Here is a 22,168-nt window from a genome sequence, read left to right on the forward strand (position 1 = left end):
TTGTTTAGACAAGATATCATGTCTGCATCCTGTCCTGAATAACTACTATGAAGACAACAATATGCAATATATTAATTATTGTAACTGTCCTAGTAACCTGTTTTGAAACTGTTTCATTGCCATTTTTTCTCATTAAAATACATTTAAAATTTAATAAAGTAACTATATGAAAATATGAAGTTTATTTTTTTCAGTAACAGATATGAGCAGCATATTTTTAAAGTTTTACTGTCCCCTGCTCTTCTAAAGCAGAAGATGTATATACATTAAGAACCTACTACTGACAAAACTAAACAAAAATGGGGGATATAAATGAAGGACCATTTTGTATCTATATATACAAAATAGGATGATATACAGCTACTTTCTCTTAATTCAATGAGAAGAAAGATTTGTACTGATAGTGTTTGGACAGGATATCATGTCTGCATCTTGTGCTATGAGTAACTACTATGAAGACAGCAATATGCAATGTATTAATTATTGTAACTGTCTTGCTAATCTGTTTCGAAACTGTCTCATTACTATTTGTTTCTCAATAAAATTAATTTAAAAATAAAAAAAAAGAAATTGCAAAAAATAAAACAACCTACTAGGCTCCTAGAGATAGCAAAAATTTTGCCACTGCTCTTTAAGGCTGGGCCCCCTCCTTGTTTTTAAACTCTTAAATTAGTTCACACTGGGCTTCTGGCAATTAACCCATTACAGCTTAACTATTTCTAGTTCAGGGCATCATTTTAGCGAGGCTTCAGATCCTGGGCTTTTGCTGCCTAAAACTCTCCAGAGTGGGGCTGGGAGATGGCTTTGTGGAGTAAGTGCTTCCCTGGCAAGCATAAGGGTCTGAGTTCAATCCCCAGTTACACACACACACACACACACACACACACACACACACACAAAACCCTCTCCATAGTGACTGCCTATCTCTGCAGTTTTCAGGAAAGGAGTTCATCCTGGGTCCTCAATTCTCCAATGTATCTAAGAAGACATATTGGCTTTCAGTTTGTTCATCTTTTGTACTTTTATGAGGCTAAGAGTAACTGCTTCCAGGCTCTTTTTACATTGGATTGGAAACTGAACGTTCTTATGTTTCTTATTAGAGTGAAGATACAATTTTAGAGCATGCATAGTCTCTTAAGCCTTTTTATTTTTCATCTTTGAACACAGCTTTCAGTGAATATTTGAACAAAGATGACACACTGACAGAAATACTTTTCTCATCTCCATTTTGAAATGAAGTTTCATTTTTTCTAAATGCAGATTGCAGTCCTAAGCAATCTGGAAGGCAATGAATGAATCCTTGATGCTTATTCCTAAGCCTTGATTCAGCAATTAGAAAAGACTTTTGAACATTGGAAATACTTATCTCCCTCAAAAAATGTATTCAACATGGACACTCAGGAGAATTCATAAAGCACTTTTAATGTGCCTGATACAGTCGTATGACTGGAAAGAGAAATACAGGCGGGACACCCAAATCATAGTATTCTAGGACTCCTTGGGTAATGAACAGGCACATAATACCATTTGATGTGTTAGTGCTACTCAGTCATGCTCTAGGAGCATGAAGGTGGACATTTTGTCCTGTCCCAAAGGGTTCAAGTGAGAGAAGGACAGTAGCCTGCAGCATTTGACCAGTGGTCTATCTGTGGGTGGGTGACAGATGTTCTAAGAGGAGAGAGCTGCCAGAGAGGTGCCTCTCTTAGTCTATGGTAATTTTTCTTTTGTACTCAGGAACTGGAGAAAAAAATGCAGTAGGCAAATTACTCAATGTATGATTATATTATTTAGCTTTGCATATTATAAATTTCAGAATAAACATTTCTAAGGCAAATATAAACAGCTGTTGGATTTGTTTTATTTTCTCATAGTATGAAAATTGAGAATTAACTGATATTTTAGTTAATATTAAAAAGAGGTTTGAACTGCTAAAGTATTTTTTTTCCCCTCACATTGTTTCTTATATATTTTGGATAGTGATAGAATTAAGTGGACTTCAACTTACACTGGATTAGTTTTGTTGCTTTACCTGTAAGAGCACTTTATAATTTCATAGGAAGTTTTCAGAAAGGTAGAGCTACTCATTTTCAGTAACTTCACCTAGTTAAGCCACTTCATTTGAAGTGGCAAGCCATTATGTGACTACAAACCTACTTCTGTATCTAAACAAATAATTTTTAGTTTATTTTCAAGTTCATAATGCCACCACCTTCCAGGGAAAGTACAACCAACATAATTCTAACTGCTTCTTTGAAAGAAACTCAATGCAAGAATACTGTCAGATTAATACAGAGCATATTATTACCTAGCTTTAATGTAATGTCATAGCTTCTGAAATTATCATTCCAAGTAAGATAAAGCAGTCCTAACATACATATAAATACTGTTTCTAAGGTGAAATGATATAAAACACATACATAAAAGATTCTTGAGCTTCCTTGAAAAGGCTGAATTTTAAAAAAATCAATTTTAGGTTATGGAATGTATCACCAAAACAGTTAAAATGTAAATCTTCTGGAAAAAATAATTTTCTTGTTTTGTTTCATAAAATTTGACTTTTAATTATATTGCTGCTAAAATTATTCTCTGAGATAGCTTTCATAGATATCTAGGGACATTTGAGGGAAGAGAAAGAAGCACTCCTCAAAGTGACTGCTAAAGGTCAATTAAAAGACTCAGGACATATGAGATCTTGTACTGTAACGTCATGTAACTCAGTGTCCCAAATTTTCTGATCAAGGAGATTATGGGGCCAAAGAGGAAAGTGATCGATGTTGTAGAGTGTGCCTAAGGAGAGTCACATGGAGAGAAAACATTCTCTCAGGCTTTCACAGACAGAAAATTGGCCAAGCAATGGCTGTGACTCATCCACATGACTGACACTGACAAAGGATCTACAATCTGAGGTAAAGGGTCTCAGGATAAATCCCAAGGGGATTTGACTGACCTTATCAGATCCAAAAGCTACAACTCTTATTGCATAGGTCCTGCTTTACCTTGGTCTTAATCATCCAGCAGAAAAGTATAAAAACAAAATATAAGAAATAGAGCCATATTGTTATGTCACGCTGTAGGGGACTCAGGTCAACAATTTCTGACACTGCCAGTCAAGTGGAAGACCCAATACTATTATGGATTACTGCACTCTTTTAGAGTATTTTGCTGAGTTCATACACCTATAATATTTAAATGACGGAACTAAACAAAAAAGGGGATATATAAATGAATGTCCATTTTGTATCTGTGTATTCAAAATGGTTAGGATGGATATATAGTTACATTCTCTTAATGAATAAAGGGATTTGTTCTAATAGTGTTTGTAAGTAGGGTATCATGTCTGTTGTACAGCAAATAACCACTAGGAAGACAGTATGCAATGTGTTAATTATTGAAACTGTCCTATGAATTTGATTTGAAACTATCTCATTGCTATTTGTCTATCAATAAAATTATGGAAAATAAAAAAAGAAGGGGCAGATGGCCAAGTGAAGGGGGCTGTCTCTCAACTGAATGTGACATTGTTCCCACCATGATCGTGGACCTCCAGCTCCCAGAGCTTAGAGAAAATAAATTTATCTTTTTAAGGAAAAAAAAAAGTGACTGCTAAAACTACCCAGTAAATATTTGCTCTTGTTTCAGACATCCCTTTCCTTACTCTTTTATTTCCTTGATAGCAACAGGATTTAATTTTTCTGTTGCTGTTGTACAAATTACCATTGGTTTACCAATGGTAATTGGTAAAATCTGTAGTCTTACCATTCTGTATGTTACAAGTTCAGTATGAAACTCACCCCACAAGTGAAAGCATAGCCAAGCAGTGTGAGATTTGGGAGAAGAGTCCATTCACTACTTATTTCTGCAGAATGAAGTTCCTTGCAGTTGTAGGGTGGAGGGCTCATTTTCTAGTGCCTGAAGATCAAAAGTTATCCCCATTCTATTATCTTTTTAAAAAGTTTTATATATTTTTTAAAAATTTTTTCTATTTTTGGATACAGAGTCTCACTACGCAGTTTAGATTCCTAGTGATTCTCCTGTCTCAGCTTCCAGAGTACTGGGATTACAGGTGTGTGCCACCACACCTGGCTCAACCCTCCTTTTTTTTTTTTTTTTTTGTACTGGGGATCAAACTCAGGACTTTGTGCTTGCCAGGAGGCAATTGTGCTGCTAACGTATCTCCCCAAACCTTCCTATTGTAAAGACCACCCCACTTCTTGTTTATGCTTTCCTTCTACCTTCAAAACCCAGGGCAACCAGTTGAATCCTTTTTACTTTGCGTTTCTCTGAGATGTTGGGCCTCTGTAGTTTCCCACTCTTAAGATCTTACACAATTAGTTTGGGTCCATCCTGATAATCTAGGAGAACTTTCCCATTTTAAATTCTTCATCATATAAGCAGCCTGTTGACCATATAACATTACATATTGATAGGTTTCAGGAATTGGAACATTAATATGCTTGAGAAGACTACTTCCCATAAGTAGAGTATTGACTGGTACCTGGCTTTTCTGGGTCTGTGTTCTTTTTTGGAAACCTTTTCTTCCTCCAGTTAATACCAAAGAACTATTGTTATTCAAACTCCCATAAGAATTATATTAGATAAAAGATCTGTAGGGAAATTACAAGGAAAATGAATTCTAAAAACATAGAGGAAAGAAAAGATGCTTTTACGGTAGTCCTTTGCAAAGGAGAAAGTCTTGTGTGGTCTTTCAAGTGTACAATTTCTGGTCCTAATCTCTTTTAGGGGGGGGTTAGAAGGGTAGGGAATTGAACTCGTCCTCATGCTTGACACTCAGGCACAGGTGCTGTGCACTGAGCTAAATCCACAGCCAATTGGTCCTAATCTTTACCTCCAAGGTCCGTAGTTATTCACATAGCAACAGGAAATAAATTATTAGAAGTAATTAGGAAATCTCTTAATATAATATTAGAACTCTCCAGGATGGTTAGGCAGTCACTTAGAGCAAAAACTAATTTATCAAAGTCTCCATCAGTTTTGATAATGTATGACCCTGCATCTTAATATGTTATTTCTTTCCTACTTAGATCATCACGAAGTATGTATATGAGCTCCTGGAAAAGGACTGTAATTTGAAAAAAATCACTATTCCAGTAAGTCTTATTTTTTAAAAAAATGTTTACTTTAAATGTATAGTTTTGATAATAACAGGGTTATCCTTTCTTTTGTCCTTTTTTTGGGGTTTGTTGGGTTTTTTTGCTTCGGTGGAATACTGTATTTTTACTTTTTTGAAGTAAACCAGGGCACTTGTTGTATTGGACATTTGCTAACTATCTAAACATTTGATTTCTAATGAGTATTTTATTTCTATACACAATATGTTTCTTGTAAACATTCCCAAGTTCATTTGTGGTACTTGCTATTTGTGGAAGGATTTTTTCTTTTTGTTTTTTTTTGGCCAACTCAGGCTGCCTTAGGGTGGGTGTGGCGTGGCTTGTGGAGCTAGGTATCGAACTGCGGTCCCCTGCACCTGACTGAGTTTGCCCAAGCAGGTGCTTTAAACAACTGAGCTAACCGGCAGGCCCCCGGTACTTGCTATTTGTGACATTGCCCTGGACCTTTTTAGCAGAACACTGAGCTATTGCTCCAGCCTTCGGTAGTAGATTTTATTTTGCACATTTTGCGGTTTTGGAAGTAGAAAACCTAAGATTTGTTCTCAGACTCAGATTCAAAAAAAAAAAAAAACCTCATTTTATTTAAAGCATGGAATATTAAACTTTCATGTGAAAAAATATTGATATTATGTGTGAAATGATGTTTGTACTACGCTAGATGATCTTTGCAGTCCTAGCAGCTTTGATTATGATACATGAGAACTTGGAATGTTTGATGAAAGTAGTCTGTTGAACTCATGCAAAACTTTGTATATGGGTAATTTCATTTGCATGACTTTTACATAAAAATTTAAGATTCCTTAGTAATGATATCCTATTATAAATTGGGTAATCTGAGGGTTTCTTAACACACTTGATTTCATAGTTCAATTTTAAACAACTTCTATTTTTACATTCAATTTTCTATGGTAACCCCAAGGGCTAGGTCACATTGTTAGCCATTCACTTATTGATTCCTTTCATTCAGCAAATGTTTATTTGAAGGTCTTTCTGGACACTCCAAGTGCTTGTGATGTAGTAGCGAAAAAAACATTCTGTTTAATAGGCCAACCTTAGGTTCTTTTAGACTTTTTCTTTCCTTTTGAAATCCAAGAAAGCCAAGATTTTATGCGTTTTTTGGAATGCAACTTTTTTTTTTTTTTTGACTTTGGATCTAGTGTTTTTATAAAAACTATGTATTCACTTTGGTCTCCTGCAAAGTCAAGGTACAATTCTGTCCCATCTTCCTTTCTCATTATTTCTTTTAGAATTTCTCAAGAATAATATAAACCCAATATACTCAACATTTTAGGATATTTCTCCTTATACTGAACCCTAAAGCTTGCTTTAATCTCTAGAATTCCAGTACAATTCATGAGATAATTGGTAGATCATGCTGTATGATTAAATTTTATTACCATTATAGAAAACCTCAGATTAGGTAGTGGACTTTATTTTTTTTTTTCTTTAGTATTTGATGCAGGGTCTCACTATGCAACTTGAACTTGTAATGATCCTCCTGTTTTCAGCCTCCCCAGCGCTGGGATTGCAGGTGTGTGCCACCACTCCTGGTCTTTTGGCATGTGGTGCCGGAGATCAAACCCCAGTCCCTGTGCTTGCCTACGCAGGCACTTAGTCTGCTGATCTATCCCGCCAGCCTTAGGTAGTGGATTTATCTTGTAATCCCTTTATTATCCTCTCATTTTAAACTTAGATCTGATGTCAGTCAGCATATAGAGAGACTTACATTAGGTGAGTCCTAAAAAGAACAACATGACCACTTGTGTAATAGTCCTGCCCTTATTTTATAAAATTAAAAAAAAAAGAAATTAATCTCTCTTTTAGGAGGGTTTTTTGTTGTTGTTGTTTTGTTTTGTTTCTGGTGGTACTTGGGATTGAACTCAGGACCTTGCATTTGCCAAGCAAGTGCTTATTCTACTGAGCTATCTCCCCACCTCTTAATCTCTATTTTAAATAATCACATATTTTATATGCTTCTCAAATTCTCTTCAATAAATATTATATTTCTCCCAACTTTTCCTAAATCCAAGACCTAAAAGTATGTGTTTTAAAAGGGACATTATTTTTATTAAGAACACCACCACCCCTTTTTCCTTGACAATGAACTAAAATTTAGTTTTATAGTTAAAACTACTTAGAAAAGATTCCCCCTAATTTTTAAAAATTATATCACTTTGTATAAGCCCATAGTTTGACAGTAAACTTTATGATCATGTCTTATATTTACTTTATACTAAACATAAATAGGATGAAATTTTCTGTATTATTGTATCTCATACCTTCATAGAATGTTGAATACATGAATTAGCATAATAAATTCAGTAGCTTTTTAGTATATATATGTGTATAATTGAAACAGCACAATTTGTGAGGTTCTAGAGTATAATAGAGTTGTTGAATTGCTAAATATTGTTTGTAACCTCTCAGTGACCTAATGGTGTATGAAGTTGATTTGGCAATAAAGTGAACTCTTAGCCTAATCACTTACCACTGTTTAAAGATAAATAGCCTTCAAATAGCCATTTCCAGACTTTATTAGGTTAATGAAGAAAACATTATTTATATAGATATTTTAATATGTAAACTGCACTGACCTTTTACAGACAAAGTTACAAGGTATAGTCAGAGTCCTATGTTAAATTGAAGTGAATATTACCCAATGACTAGCTCAAGTATTGTATTGCTCTTATCACATAATCATTAATATTATTAATTATCTTCAATGTTGGTTTTCCTGGTCTAGTTTGGTATTCTCATATTTTGTTCAACTTTTCTGAATGTTTAGGTAATTTAATCATGGCTACCTCAATATGTCACCCCTCCAAAATTCTTGCACAGCATTGTAAAAAGAAACACTTTTGTATCCTCTTGGGGCTGGGGAGATGGCTCCGTAGAATAAGCGTTTCCCTGGTAAGCTCAAGGGTCTGAGTTCAATCCCAAGTTCAGTAAAAAAAAGAAAGAAAGAAAAAGAAACACTTTTGTATCCTCTTGGGGCTGGGGAGATGGCTCCGTAGAATAAGCGTTTCCCTGGTAAGCTCAAGGGTCTGAGTTCAATCCCAAGTTCAGTAAAAAAAAGAAAGAAAGAAAAAGAAACACTTTTGTATCTTCTGAAAATAAGTACTCCTTCAGTTTATTTTTTTTTCCATAATTTTATTGAGAAATAGATAGCAATGAGACAGTTTCAAATCAAATTGGTAGGACAGTTCCAATAATTAACACATTTCATACTGCCTTCCTAGTAGTTATTTGTTGTACAAGACCCAGACATGATACTCTATTTACAAACACTATTAGAACAAATCCATTACTTGAATTAAGAGAATGTAGCTATATATCCTAACCATTTTGAATACACAGATACAAAATGGTCATTCATCTATATCCCCTATTCTTGTTTAGTTCCATTGTGAACTCAGCAAAATATTCCAAAATAGTCCAGTAGTCCATATATAAGACTATTGGGTCTTCCACCTGACTGGCAATGTCAGAAATTGTTGACCTGAGTCCCCTACAGCTTGACATAACAACATGGCTTTATTTCTTGTACTTCATTTTTATACTTTTCTGCTGGATGCTTAGGACCAAGATAAAGCAAAACCTATGTAATAAGAATTGTAGCTTTTGGATCTGATAAGGCCAGTCAAAACCCCTCAGGATTTATCCTGAGACTCTTTACCTCAGATTGTAGATCCTTTGTTAGTGTCAGCCATGTGGACAAGTCACAGCCATTGCTTGGCCAATTTTCTGTCTGTGAAAGCCTGAGAGAATGTTTTCTCTCCATGTGACTCTCCTTAGGCACACTCTACATCATTGATCACTTTCCTCTTTGGCCCCATAATCTCCTTGGTCAGAAAATTTGGGACACAACATTTGAGTACTCCTTCAGTTTAACAATGATTAATTTGGATTCAAAGTGGTGAATTCCCATTGTTTAAAAGACTGCCTGGGTTCCCTGTCAGTTCAGAAGGGACTTAGTCAAATAGAAAAAAAGAGGCATTGTGTTCCATTGTGTACCTACTTGAAGCCTGCAACAACAGTTTTTTCTCATTGAGATAAATGCCCATTTTCTTTGCCACGCCAGGATCCCATCAGACACCATTATTAGTCATTTTTATTTGTACAAATTTGTTTATTTTTAGTCAGCATTTTCAAAATGGATCTTGTCAAAAAGGGAAACAGGAAATTCTAATGTCAACTTACATCATTTTATGATACTATTTAAATAAAAGACTAACTTTATATGAATGCCTAGAGCTTATATGACTTTAAAATAATCAAAAAATCAAGAAGGGCCAGCTAGAGATAGCTTAGCAGATTAAAACGCCTGCTTAGGCAGATACAAGGGCTGGGGGTTCAATCTTCCTATTTGTGCAAGTTTAGCCTTACTCTTTGGGAACTACTGTGACCTATTTTTTAATTGTACAGTGATGTCTCTGCCTTTTAATTTTTTTCTTCTGATTGTATCACTGTTTTCTTTTTTTAAAGCCACTTTACCCGAGTGATTCCTCTGTTTTCATATAATGTTCCTAGGTAAAAGGGACTTTTTCTCCTCAGGTTTGATTTTCTCTGTCTCTCATCTACTCTTCCTGTGTGGCTTTCATTTCATTTGCTTTCCAACATCATAGTTTGCTTTCTGTGGACACAGCATGCAAGTGAAGCTAATGTGATTGTTTTTCATTTCATATTTCTCTTATATTTTCAGTTACTAATAATAAAGTTAAAGTTATGGCATTTTAATTCTTAACATTATAAAGCTCTTTTAAAATTATCATTGAGCATTTGTCTAATTTTCAATACATGCTGCTGAACCAACCAGGCAAATACAGCCTTTTAAGAGGATGCATTATTTAAATTCCTTTAACCCAAAGGAAGTCACTGATGATGCGTGTTAAGTGTTTGTATTAAAAGCCTCTGTTCATTCCTTTACTTAATTAGTACCTGCAACACACCAGGTTCTTGTCTAGACACTTAGAATGCTACTGAATCCAAAATAGAGAACGTTGTGACTTCTTGCATTCTACTAGAGAATCCATGTACAAATGGATGTGTAAGGTACATAGTATGTCAGATAGTGGTGTAAAGTGTGGCAGAAAATCAGGGAAAGGGACAGGACAGTTTTAGGGGGTGTTGGGGCAGCCTTTAGGAAAGAAAGTTTTTGTTTTTTCCTTCTTGTTAAGTCCAGTGGCCATGCTGTTCTTGTGAAATAAGATGCCATTTGTGCTTCATTCAGAGCTAAGCTTCTAATACAGAGACTAAGCACATTGTTTTACAAGTGTAGAAATTGTGTTTTATTTTTCTATTCCCATGCTTATTGGCTGGAAATGTTTGGAATCCAGAGAATTATTTTGGTATCTACAGATTTTGCGTATTTCTCATTTTGATTTCTGCATGAATACCTGTTGTTGACAACATGAGGACTTGTTGGGTTGCTCCCCACATAGCTTGATCCTAGTACGGTGTATGTCATGAGCCGTCTGCGCTCCTCAGCTCCTGCTCTAACCTGGCTGCATAGACTTCCATTTTTAGTTTCTGGCCACTATGATGTGGGATACAGTTCACTGTGAGCTATGACACATGTAACAAAGTTTGCAAAGCTATAACTCCTTTATGTTCTTGTGTATCTTTCAAATTTAAATCATGTATCTTTAGCTAAATATCTAAATATTAAGCAAAATCAAAATGTATAAACAAAGGCCTGCCAAATAGCTCAGTGGATTAAAGCGCCTGCAAGCAGGCACAGGGGCCAAGGATCCCAGGGCCTGCCATGACAGTTGCGCTGAGACTGCAATTGAGACTGGGCGTGATGGGGCGCACCTGTAATCCCAGCTTTTGGAAGGCTGTAAACAGGCGCATCTCTAAGAGTCAGATCTAGTAGTGAGACCCTGAACACCCTGTAGACCCTTCTCTAAAATACAAAAAAAAAAAAAAAAAAAAAAAAAACCCGAAATGGATAAACATTCAGTTTTTCTCTCATAACTAGTTAGTGCTTAAAGCAAGGTTACTGGAATGCATGAATAATGCTACTTTGTAAAATAATAATTTTGTGCTCACAGTCTCAATGAAACTTGAAAGTCCATATACATAGAAAAGTGTGAATTTTTAAATAATTTCCTTTATCCTCTTTTTAAAAATTTAAGTGTTTGACACTAAAATATGGTTTTCCAGTAGATGCATCTTCAAACTGGGATTTTATCTTTTCTATTGCAGGTATAATAAACATCAGTTAAAGAATTATAGACTTAATAGCTATAATAACTATAATAGTAGCCTTGGGCAACTGAAGCTCATTTAAATTATCGAAGATTCAATTTCATCTACTAATGAGCATTATAATAGTATCACCTTCACAGAGTTGTTATTACATGAGAATGTTTTTAAAAGTTATCGTAGTATCTGAGTCACAGGAAGCACTAAATGAAGTTACCTAATCTTAGGAATGATGGTAATATACTACTGACACGCAGTAATAATATAGGGAGGCATATTTCCAGTATTCTTTGAAATATATGTTTATATTTGTAAACATATACAAATATAAACATATATTGTTCATGTTTTGTTCATCTACCTAATATGCAATTGCTAATCTCTACTGAAAATTTTAATTTTATTTGAAGTTTTTTTAACCCATATAATTCTATAATAACATTAAGTAATTTATAATCATTAATTGTATTCTCATTTTTACATCAGCAAACATTTATTATTATAATTATTATTATTTTTAATTACAGGTAGATGCTGTTGAAAGTGAACCAAAGAGTTTTATCTTCATGAGTGAGGACGCTTTAACAAACCCCCAGAAGCTGATGGTCCTGATTCACGGCAGTGGTGTGGTGAGGGCAGGCCAGTGGGCGAGGAGGCTCATTATAAATGAAGATCTGGACAGCGGCACGCAGATTCCTTTTATTAAGAGAGCTGTGCAAGTAAGTGCGATTTCCTTTTGCATTTATAATTGTATTGTGCTGTATGGTTTCTTTCTCATGTCCCTTCAGAAAGTGTATCCTAAGTATAGCTGGTCTTCACATGGTTACTTATCTTGCATGATGATTTGTTTGCATTATTTTGCAGTTCTTAGAAAAAGCAAAGTGGTTTGAGCATATAAAGATAAAGACAGTATCTTTGAAATGAGTATTTTTAATTCTAAGATTATTTTGTTTTTAATTACACAAAATATAAAACTGTCAAATATTCATTGATGTTGAAAATGCTTCTAACAAAATAACATGATTGCTTTTGTAAACTTTTAATTTTTTTTTCTTGGTACCGGGGATCGAACTCAGGACCTTGCACTTGCAAGGCATGCACTTGTTCCACTGAGCTGTATTCTAGGCCCTACTTTTGCAAACCTTTGGCTACCAGATTTAGTGAAGTTAAAACATAAAGCACATAAATTCTTTGTTCATTAAAGGAAAAGGTAAAATGGCTTAGTGGTTTTTGTCCAGTCTTTAAAATATTCTATAGAGCTCCCAAAATAAATTGCTGTATTCATAAAAAGCATACATGATAATCTAATATTTGCTATGTTTTTTATTTTTTGAATTAAAACGTTTTAAAAATTAGTAGCTTAAGATTGTGTTTAAGGTTTTCTTTCTTGAAATAATGAAATTATTCTTTTACCTAACATTGTTGGATATTAATGTTCATCTAATGTTGTTTTACTATCTCATTCTTAATTTTGCCATTGAACAGCCAAATTTCACAAAGTACGCATTTCTTTTACACATGAGTGGAAATAGAGAAAAAGTATAGTGGCATCTTATGTTAAAAAATTATTATAAGACAGCATAATTATTGAATAGTATATGTGTCTGTTTAGTTTTAGCATATTGTTAAATTAAAACTGATAAGATGTCAGGAGCCAGCGAGATAGTACAGCGGAGTAAGCTCCTGCTTAGCCAAGCTCAGGCGCTAGAGTTCAATCCCCTACTCACTGGGGCACACTGAGTCAGGGACCGAGTCCAGATGTGGTGGCACACGCCTGTAATCCCAGCACTGGGGAGGCTGAAAACAGGAAGATCACTCCGAGCGCAAGCTGCATAGTGAGACCCTGTACCAAATACGTAAATGAAAAGAGAATTGCTAAGATGTGGGTGCTGAGATGATGACAAAAATCAAAATGTAATATATTCTTTATTCTGTTGATTCTGAAATGATAACTCTCAATGTATGTCCTAAGGAATATTTATGTCAATAGATTTTACATCCCTTAAAATGCTGCAGTTAACCATTTCATAGGTTAATTCAGTATATTTTTTCCAGTTTTCATGAATATATAAACAACACAAAGGCATCACTTTTGGTTTGATTCCTAACTCTAATAGTGTTTTTAGTAGTACTGAAGTAACTAATTTTTTACAATTAATAAATTGAATTAACTAAATATTCATTGCATTCACTAAATATCCATAAATTATATTCATAGTAAATTGAAATTTATTCTGAAATAATGTGAAATATTATATTTTAAACTTTTTACTTCAGGCTATAAATAGTAAAATGAACCCTCTTTGACGTATTAATTTGTGTTTAGGTTAGAATAGATCTAATTTATTTACTTCAGAAGAATATTATATGTAAAATGTATACACAATCCAATAGATATTTGAAAATGAAACTTAATAAAGAAAATCATATATTTTCAGCTAGTGAGTTCTTGATGAAATATTTTAATTATGCTATCTCTGTTACAGGACATCTAAATCTTGCTTACTGTAGAATATTTTGTTGTGCACGCTTAAAGTGAAAGAGTATAGAGAAACTATGACAAATATCACTGCTTGAATAGGCCCCTGTAGACAGAGCTGACAGAGAAGTGGACTTGTCAGCCATGTTAGAATTGTAAACCAGTTTGGTTTTATAAAGAGAATGACTTTTCCTGCCATTTTCAACGATGGCAACTCATGATTCCTTGAAGTAGTTGATTTTCAAGTACTGTGGTATGCTTCTAAATTTAATTGTTGTACTTTATTGTCTTTAGTTTTTGAAAATGAATATGAGCTTTAACTGTGGTAGCTTCTTTCATAGTGAATATCTCAGTTATATATTTTAAAATACAAATCAGTGTTTCCCACTGTTTTCTTTTTTTTTTTTTTTGGTGGAACCGGGGATTGAATTTAGGCTCTTGCACTTGCCAGGGAAGCACTTATTCTACTGAGAAATCAGCCCCACCCCACTGTTTTCTCTGGTATAGTATGGTTCTTCAGGGTCTTTCTCTGTGAAAAAAGGGAACAGGTTTGACAAGAGTGGTTTAGGGGAGCAAACAGAGGAAAATGTAATGGAGCGGAAGACTTATCTCATTTTTACTTTTAAACCAGATCGACTCTGCTTTTGCTTGAATATTTTAAACTTTCCATAGTTTAGAAAAGGTTGGGAACCACTTCTCTGTATTTCATGGTCTGTTAGTTTTCGTATCACAGTGACAGTAAGTTTTAATATGGGAAGGGGGCAGAAAATATCATGTCTACTTAATGTTAATATTTCTGTATATTGCAGATATTGGTATGAGATTTGGTCCATGTCATTGTAATGTTACCCCCACACACAGTATAACTATGTCTCTAAATGGATTCTTTTGTGAAAGGTATTATGTTTGTACCTCAGGGGCCACTGTGGTGGCAGTGGGCATGAGGATTGGAACCTGAGGTTTCCTTCCTGAATTTTCAGCGTTCCATAGATTTTAGATTGAAAATCACAAGTATTAAAAATCTTTGCATTTTTAAGTACTTCATACTTTTATTATCAATAGTACATTCAAGTTTTATGTTAGAGGAATGGTGCCTATTAGCTAAATCTCTGCAAGGGCTTGTATAGTTGCTCAGCTAATATTTTTGGTGCTCAATAGGCTCCATGGTTTAGTACATTAATCAGAGTGAAAAATGGTAGGGAGCCAAGCACTAAATATTCAGCAACTGATTGTGTTTTGACAGTTACTTGGATATATATATATATATATATGTCTTTTTAGACATTTTCATCTTTTTTTTAAATAGCCAGGACAATAGGTGACACATTAACTCATTTAAATACTAATTGCAGGGTTACAAATTACAGGCATAAAGAATTTAGGAAGGCACCTCACTGATTTCCTGGCCCAGGCTCTGACTGATTGAGATACAGTGTCAAAAATTTTATGGGAAGCAGTTTGGGAGCCACTGATCTACACAGTCCAATTTCCTGTTCATTGGAGTCACCCGGAGGGCTTATTTCACCCTAACTTACTCTGCCTCAACCCTCGATGCCTGAATCAGAGGTGTGGTTGGGACATGAGAATGTATAGGTCAGGTGTTATGCGGCGGTACAGATCCTGGCCCTGCTCCTGGGCCAGGATCTGTATTAAATCCACTGGCATAGACCCCCATGTGCTTTGGGCTGGTGAGGAATTCATTTTTACAGTCATTTCTTGCTGTCTGCACAGGATTGGTTCTAGGAGCCAAAATCCATGGATGTCCAAGTACTTTATCTTAAACTTGTAGCATTTGCATGTAAGTAGTCCACATCCTCCCATATATTTAAATCATTGCTCAGTGACTTCTGATACCTAATACAATGTAAATAGTGCTTATATTGTGTAGGAAATAAGTTTAGTACAAGTGAGGTTTATAGAACTGTGTTGGTTTTAGTCAACTTTTCATTACTGTAACAAAGCACTGAAAGGTATTTTGGCCCACAGTGTCAGTGGTGTCAGTCTAGTCAGCTGCTTCAGTGCCTGTGGGGCTGCGGTGGAGCAGTGAGGGTACCAGAGGAAAGCGGCTCTATTCACAGCAGCCAGGAAGCGCAGGTGCAAGAAGCACGCAGGCAGGGAGCACACCACCGAAGAATAGCCTGTGGGCTGCGTCCCCCAACAGGGCCTCCCGCAGTACCGTCAGCTGGAGACTGAGCGTTTCATTCATGGCCTTTGGGGATGTTTCAGAGCCAAACCACAGAAGTGGTTGACTTCAGACCTAGAACCCACAGACATACAAGGTTTTAGCAACACTCCATTTTCTAGGTGTAAGGAGCGTGGTGGAGCATGCTGACAATCACTTTTTTCAAAATGGTTGCAGATGTAAATGGTTATGTTTTCTAATAAAATCAGCAAAAAGGAAAACCTCAAATTATGAAGGGTACTTGCAAAATATTGTCTACAAATGATTCATACCTCATAGTAACTAAATTATTATTTTTTAGAATGGAACCTTAGTGTATTGCTCAGGCTGACCTTGAACTCTCTCTTCCTGCCTCAGCCTCCCTAGTAGCAATGAGATTACAGTTGTTATGCCACAGTGCCCAGCTAAAGTTAGTAATTTTAATAATTTTAGGACAAACCTGATTACTTACCAAAAACAATATTTTTCCTGATTTCCCATAGTGAGATTATTCAGGATAATCTGCTATTTTTGTAATTACTTACTTTGAGGATGTGATGCTATGTCTGAGTTTTTAAAAATTAATAACTATTTTTGTCAATATAATTTATACAGTTTTGGTTCTATATTATGATGAACCAAGCTAATTAATATCATCTTCCCATTTCATTAAACACACATAAAAATAAAGAAAGAAACATAACAACAAATATATTAAATACCTAGCTCTTGTTTCAGAAGGTAGTAAAGCAATTCCTAAATGAAAATTCACTTTAACCTAAAAGTCTCTGCTTGTTGAATTGTTAAAATAAATTGAACAAGTGAATGGAAGGCATTTTTCAGAAATGCAAATTTCAAAAATTTATTTTGTATTAACTATTTGATGCTTCCAACAGGAAACAAAGGCATATGGCAGTGGCTGTGTCCCTGTGCAGGCACTTAATGTGAATCTGATGTAATGCCCGCCCAGGACTTAGGCTTCTGCCTACCTAATCTTCCATAGGTTTCTGATATCCGCATCCTTCATTCTCTCCCATTTATTTTATCCTGGGGGGTGCGTTTAGCATTTCTTTTTCTTTGGCACTAATATTTTAGTGTAATTAGTGGCAGAAATAATCAAAATAATTGTATAGAATTTTAATTACATATTTTTGTGTAATTGTCTCAATGATAGGTAGTCAATTCTACAATTTGTATCTTTTTAAAAAGGCATTAGAGGACCAGCCAGATAGCTCAGCGGATTAAAGCACCTGCTTATGCAGACACAGGAGGTCGAAGGTTCAGTCCCTGGCCTGTGTGCTGGCCCAACCCCGGGGGCATGCTGAGATCAGGTTTGAGCCTGGGCATGGTGGCGCACACCTGTAATCCCAGCACTTGGGAAGCGGAAGACAGGAGAATCACTATAAGTCTGATCTGTGTAGTGAGACCCTATAGACTCTGTAGACCCTGCACTAAATTAAAAAAAAAGGCATTGGAGTGAATTTGTGTACAACCAAATGCTTTGTAAATCACAGGAGAGAAGTTCCTTATATAGCAATATTCACCATTGTACCATGTTTTAGGACTTTATCTTAGAAATTACTGTAATTATAGCGGGACTAAATTAATATACTTTAATTGACTGATATGAATTCTGTGTCATGACTTAAAGAGCTTTTAGTTTGTAAATCATTTGCTTTTAACAAGCTATGGCCTAACTTTTCTATTATGCATGATATTTTTCTCTTTTGTTACTCCATTTTGATTTCTTCTCCTTTTTGGTGTACACATTTGTGAAACTGATTGATTGTACTAGTAGAGTTTCTCCAGATGTTCATGGAGTTGTTATCATTAGTTATCTAGAATATGATATTATTTTTTTCAGTAATTAAAGTGATGGAGTTTTGGATAATATCTTAATTACTGCCCTCAATTCCTATTCTTCCAAATAAATACTATAAGAGCTTGCTGTTTCAGCAGAGGTATTTGAGAAGTGTGGACATTTTATAGTTAATATTTGCTACCTATAATTCGTATTAGATTAAGAGTATCATATTAAAAGAGGAATAGCTACTATTTTTAATAGGAATAATGGCATCCCTGAGCTTTTGAAAAAGTTACCAGTAATAGTACAAGTAGGACATAATAGTATGTCAAGAAACATATTTCAGGGCTCACAGACCCCAACATTATAAAGATAGTTTGCATTTTAAAATATCCTTTTATTTAAATGAGAATCTTTGATGATTTTTAATAGACATTGAAAATATTTGTGAAAATTGAAGAAATACTTTTTCTAATAGATACTAGTTTTTACCAACAGTAGTAGATAATGAGTTGTTTGGTAATAAATTAATAATGCTAAGTTTATCTATTTATAGGAATATAAATTAAGAAATCTGTTTTAGGTGGCTGTTTAGTAATGTGTCCCCAAATTCAGTGTGCATGCTCGTCTTCAACTCTGCGTCTCATGTGTAGAGGTCTGCGTGAGAGCAGGGCATAGAGTGCATGTTCCCACACGCCCCCTGCAGTTTGAAATGCCAGAAAAGCTTCCAAGCACTTAGAAGCCCACCAGGGGTGGGTATTTGTTTAAACAGTGGCATATTTAAAGCCATAGAAGACTATGCAGCTTCTTAAAAGGAATGAGCCATATGTGTACATATGTGTGTTCATTCATATAAAATGACATCGAAGAGTTATCAGATGAAAACACAAGAATGAGATTGTTTATTTAAAAAGCAGGCTTATGCATAGATGCATAGTACATTTGCTTTCATATATATGGATGTGCATTGACTCTCCTAGAATTGTATGCAAGAAACCACAAAGTGATTTCATTTAGATTTTATTTTCAATTTAAATTGTTTTTATTTCACTTTACTTTTTACTCTGAGCAGTTTTTCCTTTTGTAATTAAGACACTACGTCTGTAATTTAACATTTTTTGAAAAATATTAATGAAATATGCTATTTTTATGGTTTTGTTTTGATCGTATCTGAAAGAACTTAATATTTAGAAAACGTTTGACTATGACACTGCAAGGATCTTCCTAATTTTTTTTCTTTTAAAGAGTGGTTGATAGGGGCCAGGGAGGTGGCTCAGTGGAATAAGCGCTTCCCTGGCAAGCACAAGAGTCTGAGTTCAATCCTCAGTTAAAAAAAAAGTGGTTGAATTTAAACTGTTGAAGTTCCTATTTTAGAAAAAAAATTAAGTAAGTGCTGTTATTTTGCTATTTGAAATATGAGATTACTTAACTATGGTTGAAACCGGTATCCCTAAATCCAAACAAAAGTAAACTTTCAGGGAAAATAGAAATTATTTTTTAAAATACAAGTATTCACATTATAGACTTCATTGAAGATTGTTGGAGTAAAATTCCAGAAAGGTTAAAAGCTTTCTCACATTACTGAATTGACAAGGTGTGCGAGGCCACAGCAGCCCTCTGGCAGCAAAAGCAAACAATGAGATGACAGCTCCAGTGTTTGGAGAGAGGCTGTTAACGACAGCTTATTCCTTTATGATTTCAACTCCTGACAGAAGACAGCTCTGCTTGTTGCATCATGGCAGATATATCATTACCTTCTGGCCCTGTCATGACTGAATTGGGAAGAAGGCTGTGTTCAGTTTTAAGAATCCAATTACCTTCTGGAATTTTGGTCACTATTTCTGAGATAGATCTGATAAGCTGTTCTCTGATAGCTCTTGTCTCTAGTGCTGAACTAATTAAGCAGGAATAAAGCCAGAAGTTAAGTTCTTTCCTTCATCAAATGGAGAGTTGCTGTAATAGTCTAAAGCACCTTGCTAATCTAATCTGACATCAATCTAAGAAAAATATTACACGACCTTTATGCCTAATGTCTTTTTCTCTACTGTGTCTCTACCAGACTTCAGATAACTTTTGACATAGACCTGTGCCTTTTCACTAAGAGCTAGAAAAAAATATGCTGGACTTAAAAGTGATTATCATTTTTATACAAATGATTAAAATTTGTCTATAATTTTGAATTTTAAATTTCTCAATTACATACATATTTAAATTCTTTTTTTTCTTTCCTTGTCTACTTAAGAAGTGACTTTGGAGACTTAGAGAAAGGGCATAGATTTTTGAAAGTGAGTCAAAAGCCTTAGGATTTATATATGACTTGAATTTCAATATAAATTGCGATGTATTTAAACTCCTAAGGTGAACACAAAGAAATCTTGTTTAATTTCTATCATGTTGTTCCTTTTTGAATCAGCTGATCTCTTTTTCAAATCTACTTTTCTCTTGAGCTTTATGTTATTGTATCATGAGCCATATTTTTTCTTCTTTTTTCAATTTTATTTAAGCTGCTGATCTCTGTTCTCTGATACTTCATTTAATCAGCTCGAGTAGTTTAAATTGCTGAACCAGAGCTGTTTACAAGTGTGCAAATATGTAAGTTGTGGAGGTGGGCATCTCTGGGGAGCAGGTAATACCTTCTGGGTGAGAAGCGGGATTCTGGGCGCTCAGCAAGGTTCGAGAACACAGAACACCTGCTGCTGGTGTAAACTTGCGGGGGGAAAAATATCCTAAATATACACTAGAAATACACTATATCATATATAGATACATAGAGATATATATGGATATTATATATAGATAGATGAAATATACTTGATGATATAATTATACATGATACATGTGTGTATCTTGCATAAAGTCGAGTACTTAGCTGTTATTAAGTGGCCTAGGTTTAACAAAAGATTAAAAATGTCAGGTTGTGCTGTACTTGTGTCTTCGAAGATGTTTTAGTATTCATAATTTTACCTTGTCTTTTTTAATTTGAAAAGAATAACTAAATAGAAATAATGTAAGGCCTATTTGAATATTGGAAAAAAGCAATATAGTGTTTTAAATTTTTTTATTTTTTATTTTTTATTTTTGTCGTAACCAGGGATTGAATTCAGGCCCTTGTGCTTGCCAGGGAAGTGCTTATTTCACTGAACCATCTCCCTGGCCCCTTAAATCTTTTATTAAGAATATATAGGTTTTTGTTTTCCTGGACTGAAAATAAACTACTACTTAAAATTTGCAACAGGTTGTCAGAATCTGATGGAACACATTGATATTGTAGATTTAAAATCTTGCCCTTTTATACTTTAAATAAACTCTTAGAGTTTGCTACAAGTATTACTATAATTACTATAATCAGCATATTGCATTAATATAATTAGTACTGCCACATATACATTTAGAATGTTACCAATCTCCGGATATATGTTGTTGCTTCTGATTATAATCCTATGTATTAAAAAAAAGATTGCATAGGGACTGGGGAGGTAGCTCGGCAGTCTAAGTGCCTGCCTGGCAAACTCCATGACCTGGGTTTAATTCCCAGTACCGTAACGCTGAGCTAATCCGGAATCTTGGGTGCACTGTGCTGTCCATTGAAACCGGGTGTTACGGTGCACACCTGTAATCCCAGCGCTGGGGAGGCTGAAAACAGGAAGATCATAATGAATCTGAGCTGTACAGCGATACCCTGTACCAAATAAATAAATAAATTAATTAATTAATTAATTTTTCAAAAACACTTAAAAGAAGAAAGATGACACTATGTCTGTGAAATACTTGTACAGAGATGCCATTGTCTCATGAAGAGTCATTTTATAGTGTGGGTGCCATGTAGAAATGGGATGTCGTAGCGCATAATTCTCTCTCTCTCTCTTTTTTTTTTTTTTGGCAGAACTGGGGATTGAGCTCAGACCCTTGCGCTTGCCAGGGATTTCCGTAGCTTGAATTATAATGAACATGAGGCATAATTCTATGTCTGAAGCAAAATAAGTTGTCATAATTTATTGGTTTTTTAAAATAATTTTATTGAGAAACAAATAACAGTGAGACAGTTTCAAAACCAATGACTAGCACATTTTCAATAATTAATACATTGTATATTGTTGTCTTAGTGGTTATTCATTGTACAAGATGCAGACATGATATCCTGTCCACAAACTATTAGAACAAATTAGAACACTATTAGAACAAATCTCTCTATTCAATGATCCAAGAGAATGTAGGTGTGTATCTAAACTATTTTGAACATACAGATACAAATGGTTGCCCATTTGTATCCCCCTTTTTTGTTTAGTTTTGTCAGAGAAGGGTATTCCATTGTCATTTAAATATTGTAGGCTGCACTGACAAAGGTTCTGGCTGCACTGACAAAGGTTCTACAATCTGAGGTACAGGAT

At 34.8% G+C, this 22,168-nt stretch overlaps 1 protein-coding gene across 6 annotated transcripts in view; it reads left to right on the plus strand.

The window, feature by feature from the left end:
- The window catches only part of Fam172a (family with sequence similarity 172 member A), a 444,651-nt gene that overhangs the window by 130,303 nt on the left and 292,180 nt on the right, over positions 1-22,168 (plus strand). For all 6 annotated transcript variants that reach the window (XM_023708514.1, XM_023708524.1, XM_023708528.1 and 3 more), the window contains 2 exons: positions 5,043-5,108; positions 11,864-12,055. In XM_023708514.1, coding sequence (XP_023564282.1) covers positions 5,043-5,108; positions 11,864-12,055 — 258 coding nt within the window. The remainder of the gene's footprint in view (positions 1-5,042; positions 5,109-11,863; positions 12,056-22,168) is intronic.

This window comes from Octodon degus, unplaced genomic scaffold (assembly GCF_000260255.1).
Source record: "Octodon degus isolate 3935 unplaced genomic scaffold, OctDeg1.0 scaffold00009, whole genome shotgun sequence".
In the NCBI taxonomy this organism is placed as follows: domain Eukaryota; kingdom Metazoa; phylum Chordata; class Mammalia; order Rodentia; family Octodontidae; genus Octodon; species Octodon degus.